The sequence below is a fragment of the Haliotis rubra genome, unplaced genomic scaffold (genome assembly GCF_003918875.1).
Source record: "Haliotis rubra isolate DU_JTF1 unplaced genomic scaffold, ASM391887v1 Scf361, whole genome shotgun sequence".
Classification (NCBI taxonomy): domain Eukaryota; kingdom Metazoa; phylum Mollusca; class Gastropoda; order Lepetellida; family Haliotidae; genus Haliotis; species Haliotis rubra.
Genome location: NW_025767037.1, coordinates 152,306 through 174,771, shown reverse-complemented (window position 1 = coordinate 174,771; position 22,466 = coordinate 152,306). Strand labels below are relative to the sequence as shown.

General features: G+C 39.4%; 1 protein-coding gene across 1 annotated transcript in view; it reads right to left on the bottom strand.

Annotated features, from left to right (window-relative positions):
- Window positions 1-22,466, bottom strand: part of LOC124285512 (protocadherin Fat 1-like) — a 196,513-nt gene that overhangs the window by 92,576 nt on the left and 81,471 nt on the right. Inside the window, 6 exon segments of the mRNA XM_046721752.1 lie at window positions 8,810-8,984; window positions 10,293-10,448; window positions 10,451-11,784; window positions 12,925-13,200; window positions 19,858-20,068; window positions 20,496-20,635. Coding sequence (XP_046577708.1) covers window positions 8,810-8,984; window positions 10,293-10,448; window positions 10,451-11,784; window positions 12,925-13,200; window positions 19,858-20,068; window positions 20,496-20,635 — 2,292 coding nt within the window.

Here is a 22,466-nt window from a genome sequence, read left to right as displayed (position 1 = left end):
GCTTGTTAATATGCTAGTATAAACTCCTTAGAGTTTGTTAGCTAAAATACTTTAAGATATAAACATAGCACTAAGCTTAAGATATGATTAAACTTAAGCTAATTATATAATAACAAACTCTTTAGAGTTTGTTAGTTAAAATATTTATATGATATAGACATAGTGCTGAGCTTAAGATATGAATAAGCTTTAGCTACATATATAATAGCAAAACTCTGTAGAGTTTGTTAGCTAATATATTTTTACAATATGAGTATAGTACTGTGCTTAAAGGTCACATGCAACCAAAAAATCAAACATAATTAAAACACAATTATCACTTCTTCATGACATATAATATGCATAGCTGATTATGAAAAAACAAATAAACACAATTATATGCGTATAATCGCAAATCAAAAGTGCAATATTTTGTACTTGGGTTTACCTCCCTCGAAACGAAGCAGCCGGGATACCGAACCCAGTCAGAGCGGGTGGGCGTGCACTCAAGTGTAACGGCTGGTTCATTAGCAGATGCCGCCTTCAGGCCTCATATTGTGTGTGTGTATAGAGATGATGGGTTTTGTAAATACATGCTCATTTTTTGTGTATAACATTTTGCAATCAACAGACATCATAACATGTCATGTGTTCAAGTATCACACCTGCCTGTCTGTGTAATTACATAATGTGACAGAGACCGAACTCGGGCCATAAATCAATTATAGCCTGATTGGTGTTAAGTTCGAATTGCATGTGGTCAGTGATTGCAGTTGTGTATTGAATATTTTCATTAGCAGACAGGCAGGCAGACACACAGGTGTCAATAAAACAAGACATTGAGTTTTGTCTGAGACAGCGACATATCTATATCACAGTTAGAAACTGAGTCAACTCTTAATAATGACATTGCTTTTAAGTATCGAACTGAGAAAGCGTCTCGGTAAGAAGAACGTGTGGTGAAATAGACAAATGAAATTATATAAACAGTTAATTTACTGTCATAACATATAAAAAGTTCACGCCTGTGAGATATCAACAAAACATTAGAAAAATAGCTCACACCAAGGCCTTCACCGAGTATTCACCCGACAACCCGGTTCCAAGCTGCGCGAACCTATTTCACTGCGCATGTGCTATGAGCGCAGCCCAGCTGTTGAAACCCGTATTCCCCAGAAAAGTCTGGGAAAATTAGTGAAACGCTTGAACTCTCGATTTCAAGCGCTTTTCATCGCTATTTTTCAACTTTATAAGTTGAATTTGCATTTTTGACTATTTGTTTCGCTATGTCCATACCGAAAGGTATCAGAATCTGCAAAGTTGTGTTTTACGTTGCATGTGACCTTTAAGATATAATTAACTTAAGCTACATATACAATAGCCAAAAACTCTGTAGAGTTTATTAGCTAATAGATTTATAATGTAACCATATTACTAAGCTTAAGATATGATTAGACTTAAGCTAAATGTATATAGCAAAAAACTCCTTAGAGTTTATTAACTAATATACTTTTATGTTATAAACATAGTACTGAGCTTAAGATATGATTAAACTTAAGCTATATATATAATAGCAAAACTCTCGTGAGAGTTTGTTAGCTAATACATTTTATAATGTAACCATACTGCTTAAGATATGATGAAACTTAAGCTAATTATATAATAGCAAAACCCCTTTAGAGTTTGTTAGCTAAAATATTTATATGATTTAAACCTAGTATTGAGCTTAAGATATGAAGTAAACCTTAAGCTAAATATATAATAGCAAAAAACCTTTTAGAGTTTTGATAGCTAATATACTTATATGGTATCGACATAGTATTGAGCTTAAGATATGAAGAAAACCTTTAAGCCACATATATATAGCAAAACTCCTTAGAGTTTGTTAGCTAATACATGATATAATGTAACCATAAAGCTTAAAATATGATGAAACTTAAGCCCAATATATAATAGCAAAAACTCTTTTAGAGTTTTGATAGCTAATATACCTATATGTTATAAACATAGTACTGCGCTTAAGATATGAATAAGCTTAAGTTACATTTATAATAGCAAAAAACTCCGTAGAGTTTGTTAGCTAATACATGTTATAATGTAACCATATTGCTTAAGATATGATGAAACTTAAGCCAAATAGCAAAAACTCTTTAGAGTTTGTTAGCTAATATACTTATATGATATAAACATAGTACTGAGCTTAAGATATGAATAAACTTAAGCTACCTATATAACAGCAAAACTCCGTAGAGTTTGTTAGCTAATATATTTTTGCAATATGAGTATAGTACTATGCTTAAAATATAATTACTTAAGCTACGTATATAAAAGCCAAAAACTATGTAGAGTTTGTTAGCTAATGTATTTATCATGTAACCACTGTGATGATAAAAAAGAGCTTAAGCAAATTATATATAGCATGCAGCTATTTAGTACTGTTATAAGATAAGTAAAAATCTGTAAGATTGACTTATCTTCTCCGAGGAACTGTCAACTGTTGTGCGAGGACCATGGGATCGAATTGGTGGATACCTGAGACGTCCTTGGTGGTGATATCTCTCAGATAATGGTTAGCAACCACCATATCAGATCTCCAGAAATAAACCCTCCATTATTTCAAATAACATTGTGTAGATCAATTGTAGAAGTTAGCTCTCTAATATCATGAGTATTAAAGCTCATGGAGGGTCGGATTAGGTCCATCCGTCTTGTATGCACGTAGTAAGACAGTTCTGATCCAAACGTAGATATAGTACGTGAGACTTTATTCTACGTAAGTTTATGATAGAGGAAAAAAAACTGTTGCATTTTTCCTTCCTGTTTGGTTCGGTGGAGATAAATTTACAGTGCTCTTGCTGGCCATCGTGATAGAATCATCGTATCATGGAGTCCAAGTATGTCATCCAGGCGTGTTCATAAACCTCACTTGTGAGGTGTTGGAGCACTATATTCAGATCCCCAAGTTGGAGTGTGAAACTTCCGTTTTAATTCTCCAATCAGAAAGCTTAAGTAGGTTTACTAACCATCTAGTTGTGTTAGTAGCTTGATGATGAAATTCAGCTGTAGTCTGAGACGCTGTGGATTTAGATCCACTTGTATCCCGTCGTCTAGGTAATTCGCTGCGAAGTCCTTGACGAGGTAGGTGCACAACCAGGTGTGTCTGTCCTCGTGAACTTTATGTAAAATCGCCTGACTGCCGTGCCCTCGTCTTAACTTCACAGGGGAGGTCTCTAACCTGAAGAAGGCAGTCTAATCATGAATGTTCAGGTTAACTGGACTGTAAGGAGGCTTGCTCGTTCACTGATATGTAGTTGTCACTTGTGACGTAAGTCTTGCACTGTGAACTAAGATCGACCTCTGCGTAGGTCGTTGTCCATCGCGGTCCAATCAGAACAAGGCATTTTAATTCTGTAGAATACCAGCTGTGATGTCACCGTGTAGCAGGAAAAACCTTGTATAAAAATCTCTCGCCGTTGATATTAGCATAAACGCCAGTCTTCACCGTGAGCTTCCCTCGGTTACCCGAAAGTGACCGGTGTTTCGAGGGTTAATGGTAAACGCGCTGAAACCTCCGCCTGCATAATACCTCGCCTGTAATATTAATGCTGGGTAGGTTATTTTCCTGGCTGTCATGAAAGTAACTTCAGTTTTGAATATAATTCGAATTTCCTTATATAAAGGTACAATAAACTTGCAAGTTGTCAGCTTGTAGACTGTATACATGAATGTATCGCCATAATTGTAGAATTAAAGCTGAACTTGTTGTACATATTTCTTCTCAGAACGTTGACGACATGAGTTACACTCGCCGTAACAAGGCTGCTGTTCAATTTCGATATTGAATTGTCTGCAGATATGCGTAATGGTCACGCATGTAGATAATCGTATCGTCGTCCGGGATTGCATATTCTAGCAATCATTACGGCATAGTTGATTTCTGTGAAGAATTATGAAACGTCGTTGATTAATTAATACAGCGACGTTCTGTGTTGTAAATAGCCTGTGCAATTGTCTTCGCGTTGGCTTCTAGACGGCATCTGGCATACAGTTGATAGACAACTTATGCGATGTCTTGAACGGCCTGACGAAAGTAGCTATATATGACGAAAGTGGCTAGTATATGGAGACCTTTGGAGGAGACTTCCTCGGTGAACGCCGGAGACTTCGTGGCTCGAAGCATCCCTTCTAGATCTTCTGGGTGAGGTAGACTTTGAGCCACTTTAGCCTTCGCTGACCTTCGCTGAAGGTATCGAAATCAAACCCGATTAGTATATATATATATATATATATATATATAAGAAAGAAGAAGAGTTTTGAATATTACACAACAACGGATCTAACCCCTAAGGAGAAGATCCGTGTTGTGTAATTATTTCAGAAACTTCTTCTTATATATGTACTACTGTACGCTCGGTATTCTCAACACTTTCTTTATATATATATATATATATATATATGAGCTTGCTTCATGAACGCTCCTCTGTGTTTAACAGGATGTGGTGTCGGCGGTTGCTTCTCTCATCCGCCAAGTCCCTTTGTAACTGGTGAGGCTCTAGCTCCTTTGCGGAGGCGGCCTGGGACTTGCTGGTTCTGCATAAGTAGGGCCGAGTAGATCATCCTATCATCTTCAGAAGTCGTGTTACGAAATCTGGTGATAAGTGTCTCATTGATCGTTCTAGATCTAATTAGGCCAAAGAACATACGTCTCGTCATGGCTTCAAACTGAACCAATTTCCGATCGTCATGAACTTTTTGTGGTTTACTGGAATGCTGCGTGTAGATTCTATGGTACCGCAGCAATCGGGTCGATCGGAGGTAGTGTTACAGCATCTGCATCGTCTTCTTTCATCAGGTATGTCTGCGCCGTATTGCCACTCTTGGAAGGTGATGAGAGATCTAAGTTGTTTACCAACCATATCGTATCTCTGCATCTGAGAAAATGATTCCTCCATCATCTTCTATTCCAGTATCATTGATGAGAGGTTGGTGCTCTTCTGATAGTGGACTGTGTGGCTCTATCTCTCTGTCGGGTGACGCTTGTGGAGATCTGGTTGTAGACTTGTGTGCAGACCTGTGCGGTGATCGACGTGGTGATATACGCGAAGTGTCTGTGAGTTGACCTTCTCGGAGACCTGTGAGGAGACTGTTGATAGCTTCGCGAAGCTCTTGAGTAGTCTTCCTTCTGGCAGATGACGATCTGGATTCAGGTGTCCTTCGCGAACGCCATCGCGAACGCTTTCGCGAACGCCTTCGCAAACGCCTTTGCGAAGCTTCCTCTGTGTCCGGTCCTGGGGAACGGTGATATGACCTTCGCGAAGGCTTCCGTGATGTCTGTTGGTCTGAGTCCGCATCTAGGGATGAGGTTGATGACGGTGATGATGTATCCCTCCTTCGCGAAGGCTGTACATCTGCGTCCTTCGTCGAGGTGGTCTGTGACTTCCTTCGCGAAGGCGGCATCGTCTTGGCTGCTACGTTGACTGGGGGTGCCTCTGGAGTGTTGTCTACGTTGGAGCCTTCGCGAAGGCTCGTACTCTGGGCTGGCTGCTTCTCCAGTCTGTAGTGACCCTCCATCATGACCATGATTTGCCGTAGCAGATCGTCTGGGATGGTCTGCGTCGACGTAGTCGGTGCCCTCTGTGCGTTGTCAGCGCTCAGGGAAGTCGTCTGACATCAGTGTAGAGACATCAGGCTGCATGGCGATCTCTGCTGATGTCATTGTAGCTGTCACCGGTCGCTTCTTGTCTCATACGTCGGGAATGATGATCGGCTGATCATCAGAGAGGCCCAGTTCAGCGGGTGGAACAATCTCGCTGAGAAAGTCCTAGTAGACTTCGTTGATTTCCCCTCAGAGGTCGACGCTGCCCTGGGGGTGCGAAGTCTGCGTTGAGTGTTGGTAGCGACGGGACGCTCAGGCAGATCATCGAATATCAGCGTTGGTACATCAGGCTGCATGTTGATCTGCGCTGATATCACTGTAGTCGACATCGGTCATCTTTTGATGTACATCAGGTATGATGATCGGCTGATCATCATACAGGCCCAAAACTGCGATGTGAACAATCTCGGCTGAGAAAGTTCTAGTAGACTTCGTAGATTTCCCCTCAGAGGTCGACGCTGCCCTGGGGGTGGGAAGTCTGCGTTGAGATGTAGTAGAAGCCCTCTAGTCTTCGGCTGCGACGATTGGATGTCTGGGGAAGCAGGACGCTTCTTGGAGGCGGCGGACTATGTCCCACGCCTCTCCACCACTCTAGCGGAAAACCAGACGGGAGGGGGGTCGACCAACAGCAGTAGACTGGCGAGGGGTTCAGTCATGCCTAGACTCTGCATACGCGACCTATCTGCTGTGCGTCTCAAACGCAAAGTAAATATTTATTAAAGGCAGAATTGGATAAATTAGTATCACAACTGCAATGTGAATAAAATGAACATGGCGCAGTACAACTAGGGCATATAAAATGCGGATCAGCAGCAGAATAAAAAACGTGATCTGTAATAGTACAGAATTTATATCAACGTAATCCACTGAAACAAACATGGCGTCCCGTAAATAAACAGTAGAAAACGACTCATTATCAATATATAATTGTTGAAAAATACTAGCTAAACCTCTATAGATGTCTATACGGAGGTAACTAAGTAAATATAATCAAAGGATATAGTGTGCAAGGAGACACAGGTGCTCTCACTGGGCGAAGAAGGAGAGAGTGAAGCACATGGGTGGAGGTGGCGCCCTCGTTCCCGCGCTTGTGTAAGGGAGGTAACTCGTGGTGAGTACTAATTAGTGATTTTACTTTGAAGGGAGCTTCAATTAGGGAGATACAAGTGTTCCACTATGTTCGCAAGAAGAAGAAGACAAGCAAAAGAGCATGAGTCAGGATAAGGAAAAATCTAAAGTTTCAGGGAAAATTGAGTTATTTTGAAGGTTTTAAGCGAGAAATCGCCACCTATATGGAAGTTTGTGACCTGTAACAACAAGTGTCATCAGTAGATAACAAATACCCCTGGCCGCCAAACAAACTTGAAAGAACAAATCATCTAACAGTTACTTAAAGCCCAACTTGATATTTTTAGACAAAGTCTGAATCGTTTCCATGGAAATTATGGAAAGGTGCAACAGGCTTTGTAATAATGAGGCTTTGTGCCTGAGAAGAAAGACTATTTTATAGGCCTTATCATAATCAAATCACAATTAGCTTGATTTGATGGTTGTGGAGATGTCAAAAATTGTAAACACTGATGACAGACAGAAACTAAACATTACATCACCTCAGTGAGTTGTAAACATATTCCTCACAGAAAATGCTCCTTGCAGATCACATTCGAACTTAGAATTTAAATTTGAAGCACTATTTCAGAGACACCATCGCTGGGGTCATCCATGCCAAATTTTATCTTCATAGTTATCTTTGTTAAAGATGAGATTAGTACAGACAGATGGAAAAGGTGAAATGCTACAATAATGTAGCTTGGATGTATCTAGTTAAAACATACCCAATATTAAAACGGGGTGAATTTTGATGCAGTGATTGGTAAAATATAATATCTAAAACTATTATGTTACCAAGAGAGATATATCCTTGCATTGTGTAATTTTGATAACAGGTTTTGCTCTATAAATGTAAAATATGCATAATCAACACTACTGACTGACTGAGTTTAGTTTTACGCCGCTTTTAGCAATATTCCAGCAATATCACGGCGGGGGACACCAGAAATGGGCTTAACACATTGTGCCCATGTAATCAACACTAAGGTTATATGGACCCTCATGAACATGGTAAGCGGAAGTTGGACGCACATAGAAAACGAGGTGAAATAAGCATGCCATTTCACACACGTTTATCTGTATAGATGATATTTTAATGTATACACAAAGTGAGACTATAATAAACTATCTGTCTGTCTTCACCGATGTTACTGTAAACTAGCGATCCATGGATGACGAGGTAGTAATCAGTTCGTGATTGTTGAGAATAATGTGAAATTGGAGCTATCTCGGTTGGAGTAAAAAGCATACCCTCATGAACATGTTAAGCGCAAGTTGTATGTGCATGGAATGAGGTGAAATAAGCATGACAGTTTGTTGACATGTGATTGTCCAACTACAATAAATATGACATTAAGAGAAACAAAATATATATACAGTGTGTATCCATTTACTGTCAACTACACTTCATTTTGCGACATGAGTGGACGCAATGTGATTGTGATTTCTGCGAATAATGCAGAGCCTAGTTATAATTATCAGTAACTACAAGTTGTCTTGGCCGCGATTAGGACCCCATCGCCGGGGTTGGTTTATGTATGAAACATACCATTTTGATACTGACTTTAAGGGTCAAGTTTGGGGGTCGGCTTATCTATGAGATCGGCGTATTTATGGTAATATATGGTAACCATGACTAGGCTGCAGATTACTTGTGTGTAAGAACTTCATTTTCACTAAATATTTTAGCATTTCACTCAGTAACTTCAGTCCCAGACAACTGTGTAAGTATTGTGTAAGACAACTGTGTGCAATACCGGAATGTATATATTTGTTGTGTGACCTCTGAGGCGTTCACTGCCTCTATATACATCTGTAGAAATGGTAGTTTACAAGTCAGTGGAAGTGGGAACAGCACCTTTAACCTATCAACAAACAGGCATTCAAAATATGTCAATTCTCAACGAGACAGCTGTGGGTTCATGAGCATTCATTCAAATCCTGAAATAAATTAAATGTTTTTCGGAAAGAAAATACGGGCCTTGACAGATTGGGTCAAGTGAGCCACAAAAGCATATGGTTGATGATTGTGATCTAAGCTCCATAAAATACAATGCTTCTTACCCATATCCTGAGCTTCTATTTTCAGTTCAAAAATCTTGTTTTCATCTGTTGGGGATAGTCTCTCAACTGTGATGTCACCAGTGATGTGGTTGATGCTGAACTTTCCTTGGCCTCCATCAGTGATGCTGTATCTTACCTGGCCATTACTGCCTTCATCAAGGTCAAAGGCTTGTACCTGAATTGAAGACGGTATTGTTATCAAGAGCACCAAGAACAGACACTGATGTTGACAGTAATAACAAGATGGCACATTATTGATGTCAGCAGGATTCACAATTAAACACATATACTAAACTTGGAGATGTTATATATGTAGGACTCGGATCCACGGCAGGCCTCAAATCCGTGGCGGATTTCAAAATCCATGGCAGATTTTCAAATCCATGGCTAGTTGCTATGAACGTACCTACCCTAATCTGTGGCGCATTTCCTGCACATCGTCATTAGAACATTTCACCTTTGTAGAAAAGGGGTTTATGGCATTTCATTTAGGGTGTGTTTCTAACTTACTGATACCCCTGGGTCTAGATTTTCGAAGCTCTGATAAGATCGTCTACATTTCATTTCATTCCATGTCTTTCCAAAATGTTTCTGCATTGGGATCTTTTGCTACAGGTTTCTTCTTCTTTTGTAGGTAGCTCCGTCCGCAATTACAAAACCATCATTTTCTACGGTTTCAATTTTCTAAGCTTTGAAGATTTTCCTGAGATTACTATCGCCAAGAATGGCTAGTGTCGAATAACGCCGGGGGAAAGGTTAGCGATTATGACGTCATCGTGTAATGATATAATTACGCGATGATGTCATGTAACAATCGAACAATCAAACCTGCCACGGATTCGGAAACCCGCCATAGATTAGAGACCCGCCACAGATCTGAGTCCTACATATATACAGTAATTTTGTTCTGTACTTTCTGAAAATTCTAGAGTACTGTCCCACTGCAAAGGTGAAATCAAGGTCAAAATATATCATTTTGCACCAAAAAAAAACCCAGAACATTAAATTAACTTGGATATTCACAATATTGATACATCTATACCTGTCCATACAAGACATATTGCATTTTTCTTCATTAAATAGATTACATAACCAAGAACTGTAAAAATGCATCAATGAATTCAAGAACAGGGCACGTGCTTCACTCAAGTCATTTTACTGTGAGGAGTTTTGGACATTTGAGCACACTGACAGTTAACAACGCAAGGCATCCCCATGTGAAATATCCATTCCTGTTGTACTCTGAACTTGAGGATGGTCTTGACCTTTGACATGACTGGTCAATGTCTCAAAAATGTTTTACACTGGGCCATAGTACACGATGATATCCTTCAGATGCCTGCAGCAGCAGCAGCAGCAGCAGTAATGGCCAAATTCAAGCCACAACTAAAAGCTGCATAAAGAAGAGGCATTTTTCTGTACAAATATTCATACTCCATGTTATATCAAAACTTCATTATTATATGGCAGATGCATTGCTTACCCTTTTCACTACTGTGTCATCAGAGGCATCAAAAGACACAACAGAATTGTAGGGCATGCCTACAAACACTGGTGCATTATCATTGATATCAGTCACAGTTATGATAACAAGACAATGCGCTAATCGTCCCCTGGTGTCTTTCACTTCAATAACAAGGGCGTGTAGTTTCCAACATGCTCCCTATCAAACGGGTATCCCAGTGTCTCAATAACACCTGACGTCATCTTGATTGAAAACATTGCTCTATTGTTTAACAGAGTAAATTCCAATGGTTCGTTTAATCTATGCCCAACAGCCATCACAGCTATCAGTACTTGAGAGGCTTCTTCTTGTTCTTGTATTGTAGCTTTGTACACATTTTTGGTGAAATGTAGACCTGTATCAACTGTTTTCTGCACAGCTATAATGACAGATGCTGTGGTGTCATATTTGGTATCACTAACTTGAACTGTTATATTATATTTCTTATCCATGTTCGTTTCATTTTCAACAAACAATTCACCAGTTTCTGAATTGATATTAAAATGATTCCCATGATTGCCATCCACGATGCTGTATGAAAGTGGAGCATTGACAGTTGTATCAGGATCAAATGCTGTTATATGAATGACAACGACATCCTTGTATGTTGGCAGGAGAACTGTTGACGTGAAGGTATGATTAGTAAATCTGGGTGGTGAATCATTGACATCTGACACATAGATGATAACTTGTGCTGCAATGTCAGCAACAAGGCTTGGTTGGCCTAAATCAGAAACTTGGACTGTGAAGTTATACATGCTCTTTGTTTCATGATCCAGAGAAGATCTGGTCTTGATAGCACCAGTGCTGGAATCAATGTCGAAGAAGGCTCTGATTCTTACATCTGTTATTTGATATTTTAGTCGAGAATTTGTTCCAGAATCTTTGTCACGAGCTTGGACAACAAGAGGAGATCCTTCTTTGGTAAATACCATACTATTAATATTTGCCATCTCACTTACATTTCCATAATATGTTTTTTGAAAGAACTCAGGCTTATTGTCATTTTCATCTGTAACGTGTATAACAACTGTTGCCGTTGATGTAGCTCCAACAATATTTGTGGCTGTGACTGTTAAATTAAACATGTGGTGTTGTTCATAGTCAAGAACCTCCTTTGTTGAAATAACACCAGAATTTGGATTGATCATCAACATATCGAAGTGATTACCACTTGTTATTTCATAAACTACAGAGGACTGACTCTCAGCTTGTACAACTAGAACAATATGACCAGCAGCCGAGTTCTCCTTGAGTTCAACAACATACTCAACATTTTTGAATCTGGGAGGGGAGTTATTTGACACAGTAACCGCAATTGAGATCCTAGCAGTTGAACTTAATGATGGAGCACCCCTATCTGTTGCTGTGACAACAAGTTCATATTTGGACTGTTTCATGCGATCAAGTTCCTTGGAAGTGATCAGAATGCCAAGTTTCTCATCAATGACAAATGATCCTCCAATGTTTCCTGCGAAAGAAAATAAACCAATTCACAATAAATGCAGAAACAAGTGCAGGCCACTTCAACTGAATATACTATAGTGGAAAAACACATGGAATTACTTTGAAAATCAGAAGCAGAAGTCCAAACCATCAAAATATTTTACTTTTCAAGATCATAAAATACACAATACATGAAGTGAGTTAAAATTTGACATAGCATCGGCAATATTGCAGCCATATAGACATGAGAACAATTTGAATAATAGTAAAAGTCTGTCTACAAAGGGCAGTAAAACAGTATGTTTAGTATCAGAGTCATAAAATACAGAATACATGTCATACTTACCAGCAGAAAAAAGTGACCATTGTCAATATTAAGCTCAGTAAAAATAATCAATTCTGAATTTAATTAATGCATGTTTCAAAACATTTATGTAGACATATCAAAGTTAAGGATGTAATTTTCAATTTGCATGAGCATATTCATGTGGAGCACACAATCTGGGTGCTTGCATACTTCCAAGGAATATGATATTCTCACATGATTCTTAAATGTGAAAAGCATACAATGATTGTTTTGTAATCAGGTGCTCATATATGATCTTTTGTTTATCTCAAATAATATTGCTTACAGGAATTGCATGAAAATTAGGAATAGCTTGAAAGTTGCCAGACATACAGTCCGTTTGAGTCAGAAACGGACCGATGAATTGCACATTTTATCATTGTACAAAATTGCCACATAAATATAAATAGTAACAGATAACAACTTTTGCGTTTTCAATGATGATAGTTTCTTAAACAACTTTTTTGGTGGAGTCCGGAAAATTTTCAAATATAAGAAAGCTGTTGGGTATTAGGAAATGATAAACATGTGTACTATTTATATTTATGTGGCAATTTTGTACGATGATAAAATTTGCAATTCATCGGTCCGTTTCTGACTCAAACGGACTGTAGTAATGTTCATCAAAACAAATCATCAGTTATTTACAGACTTGTCACAGTCGACCATCAACATATGACATTACATCAACAATAGGTCAATAGCATATAATTTTATATATAGCTTGTCAAATTCAGGAATGTGACTTTTCAGCTTGAGCTGCCGAGTCAAATGTCAGGGGAGATATTTTGATATTTTGAGTAACTCAAATTTGATTACCTGAAATGATTGAAAAGCATATCTCTGCATTTTCCCCTTTGTCATTGTCAACAGCTATGACCTGTAGCACCGATGTTCCAATGGCTGCAGTCTCAAACACTCGACCCACGAATGATTCAGACAGGAACTGAGGCGCATGATCATTGTGGTCAAGAACTGTTACATTAACCCTGGCAAAACTCTTCTTGGATGGAGTTCCTTCATCTCCCACCATGATAGTAAGTGTGTGATGTGAGAGAGCTTCTCGGTCCAAAGATTCTGCTACTTGTATTATTCCTGCAATGAATTGCATTAGAAATATATTTTTTCGAAATATTAAGCATATAACTCAGTCAAGTATACAAACAGAGAATTTCAGTCTAATCTGCCCATCTGTATACAAGAGTAGTTATTGAGCTATCAAAACAATAACATGGAATTGGGATTGGTAACTTTCTACTTCTGTGTTACGTACACACCAATGCCAAAGCCACAGGTAAAAAAAAAAATTTTTAAAAGTCCCTAATAGCAAAAGGCAGCAGATGATAACCTGGTTACCGTTTGTTCACAGCTTCATGGGAAAGTACCTATTACTCTTTCGAGATATGGTCCTAACAAACACAACTATAAAACACCATGGAAACAACTTAAATTTTGAAAAATTCCTAAATAGCAAAAGGCACCACTTCAGCCCTTGCTTAATACATCTACCAGGTCTGGGTGAGAAATCTCTGATGGTTTTCAAGTTGTGCTCGGTAACAAAATCCACCCTTCCTTTTTAAACCAAGTCAAAATTGTGTCCGTGGAAAAAATCCCCAAAATCTGCAAAACCAAAAGACACCATTTGAGGATCTGTTTGATATATTTGTCAAGTTTGTTGATAGATATTTAGCGTTTTTGATTCCAAAAATGAAATCCACACCTTTTGAGACTAAGTCCAAATTGTTTCCATGGAAATCCAGAAAAATAAAAATACCAAAAATCGGTAAAAAGCAAAAGGGATCACTTTAGGTTCTGTTTGATAAATCTACATTTCCATCTAAATAGATCCTGTGTGCCTGTCACGGCAATCACTTCTGTGGCCGAGAGAATTATGTTGATAGACAGTGATATTCTCTTGACCAAGGAAGAAGGCACTTAAGGGCATGAAATCCCACACCCAGAGATGAAGTGACATCAGACCGGTGACTGCTCGAGGCAGCAATGTAATAGTGGATGTATCTCAATCTTTCATAAAAAACTAAATCCTGGTGGCTAAATCCTGGGATAAGACTTTTGGAAGCTTGAGTCTATCGGCCATCAATTGAGGTATCAATGCTCTCAATACTGAACTCTGGAGTGAAGACATTGTCTGAAGGATACAAACTTAAATCCAAGCAGCATTGATGAGGAGAGGGCGAGGAACTCACAAAGGGACCACGTGGTCGGTGAAGTATAGAAGGTGGATCAGAATGCTGAGTTTCTTCAAACCAATAGACATGACTCAAACAATAACTTGGCAATCCAACAGCAGATAGGAGTCTTGCATACGGTTATCCCTTGAAACCGTAAGGATCAGCTGAAGGGGTATCACCAAACTTGAAACGAGGGATTACCAACTGTTGTGTGATCGACAACTGTTGTGTGATCGACAACCTTGTGGGCCAGGTGTGAGCGTAGGAGTGAGATGGAAGGCAAAGTTGATGGGCTTGTCAGGGGAGCAAACAAAAATACATCTGCTGTAGCAGGACAGCCGAAGCAGGAGGAATCCAGGGCGGAGGATGTGTACAGAAGAAGAACCCTTAAATAACTGTACCAGAGAATGTCAAAAGCGAAGAGATCACCGAACCCTGATAATTACAGAAGCCAATACAATGGGTCAGTGAACCATGAGGGTTCAGTAACAGTCAGTATTGGGGTTGGAGAATCAGTTGATGCATCAGCGGAACGGCTCCTGTTGAGATAGCAATCAGAAGGAGACACAAAAACAACATTTCTCTGCTTGGATTCGAAATCTTGTCAAGCATTGAACCTTCTTCAGGGAATACTTTGATTTTTCATTAGCTGAAGGACCAACTTCATTGTGTATTCATCTAACTTATGCTTATACTCTATCCTTGGCTCTTCTGGATACAGCTTTGTTTTTGAAAGTAACCTTGTCATCGTCAAGATGCTAACAAGCTGCACAGGGAATTCCTGATGCTGGAATACTTGTCTCTCTACTACAAGTAATAACACAGATCGTCCAACTTCACCCTTTCTGCTGGTGTGTTCCCAGACTGCTCTCAAACAAGCAGTTGAAAAAATTTAGGCATCTTTAGAAGAAAATGTTTCCAGACCTAAAAAATGTTGACACACAGTTCTCAAAAACTACAGGCCTGTTCTCCGGGACTTCACGCTTTCTCTCAGATTGTAGAAAAAGCTATCAATATAAGACTTCTGGAGCATTTGGCTGCACATGGTTTGTTGGACGAGTTTCAGTCTGCTTACAGGGAACATCACAGCACGGAGACTGCTCTACTATGTGTTGTTGATAAACTTATGTGTCAAGTCGACAGAGGGAATATGGCTACACTTACTCTCTTGGATCTGTCATCCGCATTTGTGGATCATATGCTATGGTCATTTCTCGACCAGAGACAACAGACTGTCATCCTAGGTCATGAGAAAGCTGAACCCACAATCTTCAGATACGTGAGAGGTGCTTATCCTTGAAAAGCTCTATCAGTAATAAGTGATGGAAAATACTAGTTTTTTCAGTAGTTCAGCAGACCTGTCAGTAATAGACTATAATGGGTTTTTTCACATTGTATGAATGGAATTTTTTTTTAACATATTAAACATACAAATAACAAAAAGTAGTCTACCAACCTTTTAATTTCTATGAAAAAGCATCATGAAATCCTTCCCGAACCTCCCTGTGATGATTTAGTATCTGTGATTGGCACAGTGAAGAGATTCCACGAATCACGGAATGGGAATAAATTACAGGATTTTTGATGATGAAAATCAAAATGTTAAAATTTAAACATCTTAATTTAATGTATCAGTCACTTTTTGGTCATGTTTCGTCATGCTAATCTTGAAGATTGTATCGGCGTACAGTAGTCAATGAAATCAGAATGACAAAAACTGACTGACTGACTGAGTTTGGTTTTACGCCGCTTTTAGCAATATTCCAGCAACATCACGGCGGGGGACACCGGAAATGGGCTTCACACATTGTACCCATGTGGGGATTCGAACCTGGGTCTTCGGCATGACGAGCCAACGCTTTAACCACTAGGCTACCCCACCGCCCAGAATGACAAAAATATCCACCAATCAGAGAAAAACACTGGGGTGACCTAGTCCATTTGCATAGCGGAATTATCTGATCTTTGCCGACCTACTTTTTGACTAATGAAAGCAACAGTTACCACTCGTAATACTTCGTAGAAGGATAGCTCAATATATCAACCAATGAAATCCTTCGCTTCGAAACCTCAAGATTCACTGTATAGCCATATGGTTACAGGAAGTTTACTAACACGAAAAACATCATGAATTGTTGTAATGTTGATTCTTGGTGAAAAAAAATGTTGTTTGGTGAGTAATATTGACAACCAGATAGCTCCAGATATAAAACTACACACCAGAAGGACCATTAACTTTGTTAAGTAATATTTCATGTGCCATTAGGTTTATAACTAATATGTATCTGAATTTGAATTTTGATAAGGAATTGTAAGATCCCTGTCCACTATTGTAATTATAATTATGGAGAAATCATAAGGATAGGCACCTCTGGATGTGAAGTCCCCCAAGGCTGTTCTTGGCCCAAGGCAGCACAACCATCAGCAATATGTGGATGATACCTAGCTCATTGATGGATTTGAACCCACAGACATATCTGAAGCATTGCTGAAAACCAACAACTGCTCTACCCAAATCAAGTCCTGGATGACAGAGCAATTACAGCTCATTCTAGCACGACATTGTGTGACACTCAATTCTGATTGGCTGAGAGCTCATCAAAACCGTTCTTAAATGGCAGTTTAAGACCGCTAATTAAAGTGACCGATTCACCACGTATGAATACAACAAACTCGTTGACCCTATTGTTTGTAAACAAACATGTCGGACATCTGCAATTTCTATCTCGGCAGCATCTTTGGTGTTTTTGAAGTAAAAAGCGAATGCTTTGAAGAAGAATTTCTTCACCCTAATCCCAGTGAAGAAACTACGAAGCTGGAAAATCCGTCAGCAGCTCAAAAGCGGCATTATATTCAAACTGGGTCCAGATCTACGTGTGTTGACGTCGACAACACACGTCGGCCCACACGTCCTAACCTGACCGCTTCCGTCCCGGATGTAATGCCCAGTCCTTCCACTTCCACTGTCCGTGTATCCCACATAAAACGAGGCATGTCAGGTCTTTTCCAAATTGGGAATAGTAGGGTGGTTATCAACAATTATTTCCGTGAATAAAGTTAGCGGCGACTAAACGTAGCGAGTTCACGGCTTGAATTTGGACGAGTCGATTGTCATACAGTAGGGGAGATCAATAATTCGCTTGAGAAAAATCAAATAATTGTATGGCTACTTGTTACAAATACAAGCATACTGGTTCCTGAAATAAAGCAATTATGTTGTTGAAAATGTCTTATTTTGTTCATGACACACCCTGTCCCTCAACGGGACGATTCCAAGCGATTCCCAGGAAAAATGCCCCTTCGTGCCTTGTGTTCTTGGGCGCCAAACAGTTCGGTTTTAAATCAGGGAAGTCAGCAGTGCTTCTTTTCAAAAGGCTTCAGAGGATACAAAATATGGCAGCACGTATTGTATCAAAAGCATCAAGGACATCCCACATTATACCAGTTTTGATGGAGCTATATTGGCTGCTGACAAAAAACAGGACACATTTCAAAGTCTTGTCTCTAACCTACCAGTGTTTCTATGGACAGGTACCAACATATCTATGCAACCTGATACAGCCCTACAAACCAAACATGGTTCTATGGACACAGGACTCACAGCAGCTGGTAACTTCACCATAAAAACTTAAAACCTATGGCTACAATATACCCTTCAGCACAGGTGGCCCTCGACTATGGAATGATCGTCCTCAGGACTGCCACTGGCTTAGACTCTTTCAAGTTCAACCTCAAAACATTTCTGTTCAGGAAAGCATATTCCTTGTCACAAATTTGTTGTGCTTTGAGCATGCACTAGTGCATAGAGTCTAGCACTCCAGAAAAAATGTATTATTATTATTTTACAGATTAAGATGAAAATGCAGCAGAGAGGGTTCGGGTGATCCTGGCATAATCAGGCTGGTAAGGCTCATCATCAGCTCAGGGCCCTCGCCCCTTCTACACGCAGCCCAGACAGCGAATGGGACTTCTCCCAGGAAACGCTGCCTAGTCGAACCCACCAAGAACTTTCCGGAGAATATGTAGACTCCCCAACACTGCAGCCTTCTGCATTACCCAGAGTGTAAGAAGGGCTGTGCTGACAGTGGAGAACCCGGCACTCTCCTGATCTGCGCCAAGAGATCAGGTGGTACCAAACCAAGGGCACCGAGAACAATGGGGAGCCTGACGACAGTGTACTTGGGATGGAAGTGAGACATTTCAAAGGCGAGGTCCACATACTTAGCATGCTTTTCCTGAATCTTGCCAATCACACTGCTGTCAAAAGGGACAGAAAAATCAATGACATAAATAAATTCATTAGCTTCATCAAAAAGAACAAGATCAGGTTTGTTGGCTGGAATTCTAAGGCTGTATATGGGCCTATTCCTCAGAAGATTGAAAGCATAATTTTCCTTGATGCCCTGGATATGTTCAGGGTCAGTCCATGGATGGACCCCAGAGTCAAAGCCACAGGCATGGTGGGGACAGTAGTAAAAGCAACAAGCCATGCCATCATGTCGTTTAAGATATGCTCTTTGTGCCAAAGAAGGGCAAAAGAAGGGCATCCACTCACAAGGTGTTTGACAGTCTCTGTAAATTCATTGCAAAGTCAGCATTTCATATTAATATTTTCTTTAAGAATCACATTTTGGCGATTGCAAGTGGGAAGTGACTGTCCTGGGCAGCAAAAAGGAAGCCCTCAGTTTCACATTTAAGACCAGCCAACTTCATCCAGGCAAAAGAGTAGGTGGGATTGCTATTCTGTTCCACACACTGCATATATACATGATGCAGTGGTTTCTCAGAAAGCTTAAGCTTCTCCACAAATGACAGATTCTGGGCAGACTTGGTGAATGACTGCACCTGGTTTACTCACATCGCTGTTCCATTCAGCAGTACATCGCCATCAACCTCAAATTTCAGATTGTGTCCAACAACCTTGGCATGCTTAAAATAGCTGTGGAATTCCTTGCTTTCATAATGAGTTTTGACATGCATTATCAGAGGATCATCTGACAAATTAATATGTGCAAAAGTACACAACAAAATCCTATCATAAAGAGCCTCCACATTAATCAAAGCCCGGCCTCCAGAATTGATTGGCATATATACACGATTAAGAGAGGAACGAGGGTGGTGGGCTCTGTTATCAGACATGATCCTTCTGGTCAGGCGGTGAAGACTCTGGATATCTTGTTTTGTCCAATCAACTACTCCAAAGGAATAGGAAAAGACAGGCACACCAAAAGTGTTTGTGGCTTGACCTTGTTTAGCTCAAAGCTCCAGATTTTCTTTGAGCAAGATTTATACTCAGCCCGAAGTTTGTCTTGAATCTGGACATTCTGAAGCTTGTCTCGAACTTGGATTCCAAGATAGGTGTAGGCCTGATCTTCCACAAGATGCTCAATAAATTATTATTATCATTATTAAGAAACAGATTGACATGTCAAAATCATTGTAATGGTTGAACAGAAACAGAAGCCTGTCATGACAATAGATGAAAAGGGCAGTATACAGAAAATAATTGGTAGCCATAAACAGACACTTCTACTCTAGGCTGATAGTCATGCATGCTTACCACTTTCTGGATGAATTTTGAATTTCTGCATGCTCACAGTACTTCCTGCTGAAGACAAGGTGTAGAAAAGACGCTTGTCTTTATCCCTATCAGTTGCAAACACTTGTAGCACATTAGTATTCACTGCTACATTCTCAGATATTTCAGCATTATAAAATTCTTCAGAGAACTCTGGTTCGTATTCATTGTTGTTAATTATACTGATGTGGACCTGCAACAGAAATTACATATGTATAATGAGAATCACTAGTGGGTAAATCAAACAAATATTACAATGTGCCTGGGTGAGAAAAACGCTTGTCACATTTTGAATCACTAATGGGTAAATCAAACAAATATTACAATGTGCCTGGGTGAGAAAATTGTCACATTTTGAACTCGAAGAATCAGTAGAGAATACCATGGTATAGCAGATATTGGTTCAAAACAAGGATTTGGTTGTTGTTTAACGCCCAAACCAAACCCAATCCTTGTTTTTAATCTGTTGAGATTTCAGGATTCAAGTCTCACTAAGCCGGAAAACTGCAGAGAGAGCACATTCAGGACATGAGACCACTGTCCCACTGGAGTGGCAAGCCCTGTCACCAGACATCCATTTAATTTAATTGGCTTTCAAATAGACAAAAAAAAGTACATACTGGCACACATGAGCTGTACACCCCGTCTGTTGCACACACTGTAAGGTTGTAGCTTGGATGAGTTTCCCAATCAAGGCCACCTGCCACAAACAGGGTGCCATGCTGAGGTTGAACTGCAAACTTGTTATCTTGGTTACCATCTGAAAATATACATAAGACATATACCAATCATAGAGATGCGAATCCAACGTGACTTTTCCACATTCAGAAATGTTGCATTTGGGCCCAATAGTTTGTCTCAATACGTCGAGTGCAGTTTAGAATGTCAACCACCCAATCAACCAAAGTTTATATCAGGATCAATACTGTAAATTCTGTAATTATCATCAAACCCGGCAAAAATTTTTGTATCATTACCCTACCTTATCAACTTTACCCTAAACAGCATACAAAACACCAAGTTTTATGATGTAGTGCAGGGTTCAATTCAAGGAACCCTATTATGACCTTTTAAAATCAAAACCATAAACTAAAAAAATGACTAAATACGAGCAAATCCATTTTGCAAAACACCAAGACTGAGCAAATATGATGCAAATGGCAGATACCTATTGTGCAGTTTGGCAAGATTTCTTGATCAATTGTGCAAACAACCACTCCTGAGTAAAACACATCTGCACAAAATTTGACAAACACTTTAAAATCTACATACAAATCACAAGGCATGCCAAACTATGGAAGAGAGTGAACCTCTTTTGTGACACTGACAGAGGTAAAATATGCTGTACATTTCCCAGTGATGTCAATGGTTATACAGGGAATTTCCCATACTATATCAGAGGTACAGATAAGCTGAGTAAGTGCGTAAATTATGCAAATATTTCTGTGAAAACTCAATTCCTATTACATTCATTGCGTACAAGTACACATGACTTTTTGCAAATACCCAATAAATGTGATCTTACATGTGTACACACAAAAATGTAAAATCTTAGCTTGCGTAGCGGTGGATAGATAAAATAACAGGTATATTCAGAGGTTCTATTTCAGGAAATGATCTTGGCAACTTAAGAGTCTTTCTGATTGTTTCTCATATTACAGATCAAATACAAATAACAAACACTAACATTTAAACTTTATTACATATTTACGGTTAATGGAAAATGGCAAATACCCAATTGAGTTTGAGTGAGGTGAGTACAATTTGTCTGGCTACTCAAAGGAAAATTAGGATAATATTTGCAAGATAAACAAAGGAACAGCAATTTATGATCAATAAATTGAGAATGTAAATTCAGTATTATCCCCCATGCGATGGATATCACAAACAAGAGTCATTAGAAGACAATCCTCAGGACCCCTACAACTTCAAAAGAACAAATCATCTTATGCTACAAGAATGAACTGTTCAACCCGATGAGAGTATTCCTATCAAATGTTCCTGGTTAGAATATTGGCCTTCAGTAACCCATGCTTGTCGTAAGAGGCGACTAACGGGTGTTAATTCACCTCCATAGTCAGGCTTTATCTGTCATGACTTGTATACACGCCACTTGACCGGAATTACCCATAAGTCATAGCTACGCGGTTCCCAATTCATAGCAGACAGGGATCGATGGCTCATGTTGTTGATCATCGGATTTTCTGGTCTGGACACTGATTGTACTGACTTGATTTACAGACCGTCGCCATATAGCTGGAATATTGCTGAGTGTGGCATAAAACTAAACTTACACCTATTAAATGTATCTGTCCAACTGATACCATGGAATACCATGGAGCTGAGATTCTGTAGTTCCCATTTGCAACTGAGGTCCGTGTTTGCAAATATGAATCAGTAGATGTCACACAATTGGTAGAATATGCATTTAGATGAATAAAAATACAAATAATAATGTGACACAAAATTATGATACCATATGAAAAAAACAAAGGTGTAACAAATAAGTGGACTTCTGTCAAGAAGTAAAAACACCAGTTTACACTTTCGTCACTGTGTGTGTATGAAAGAAACCCTGTAGCTTTATTTTA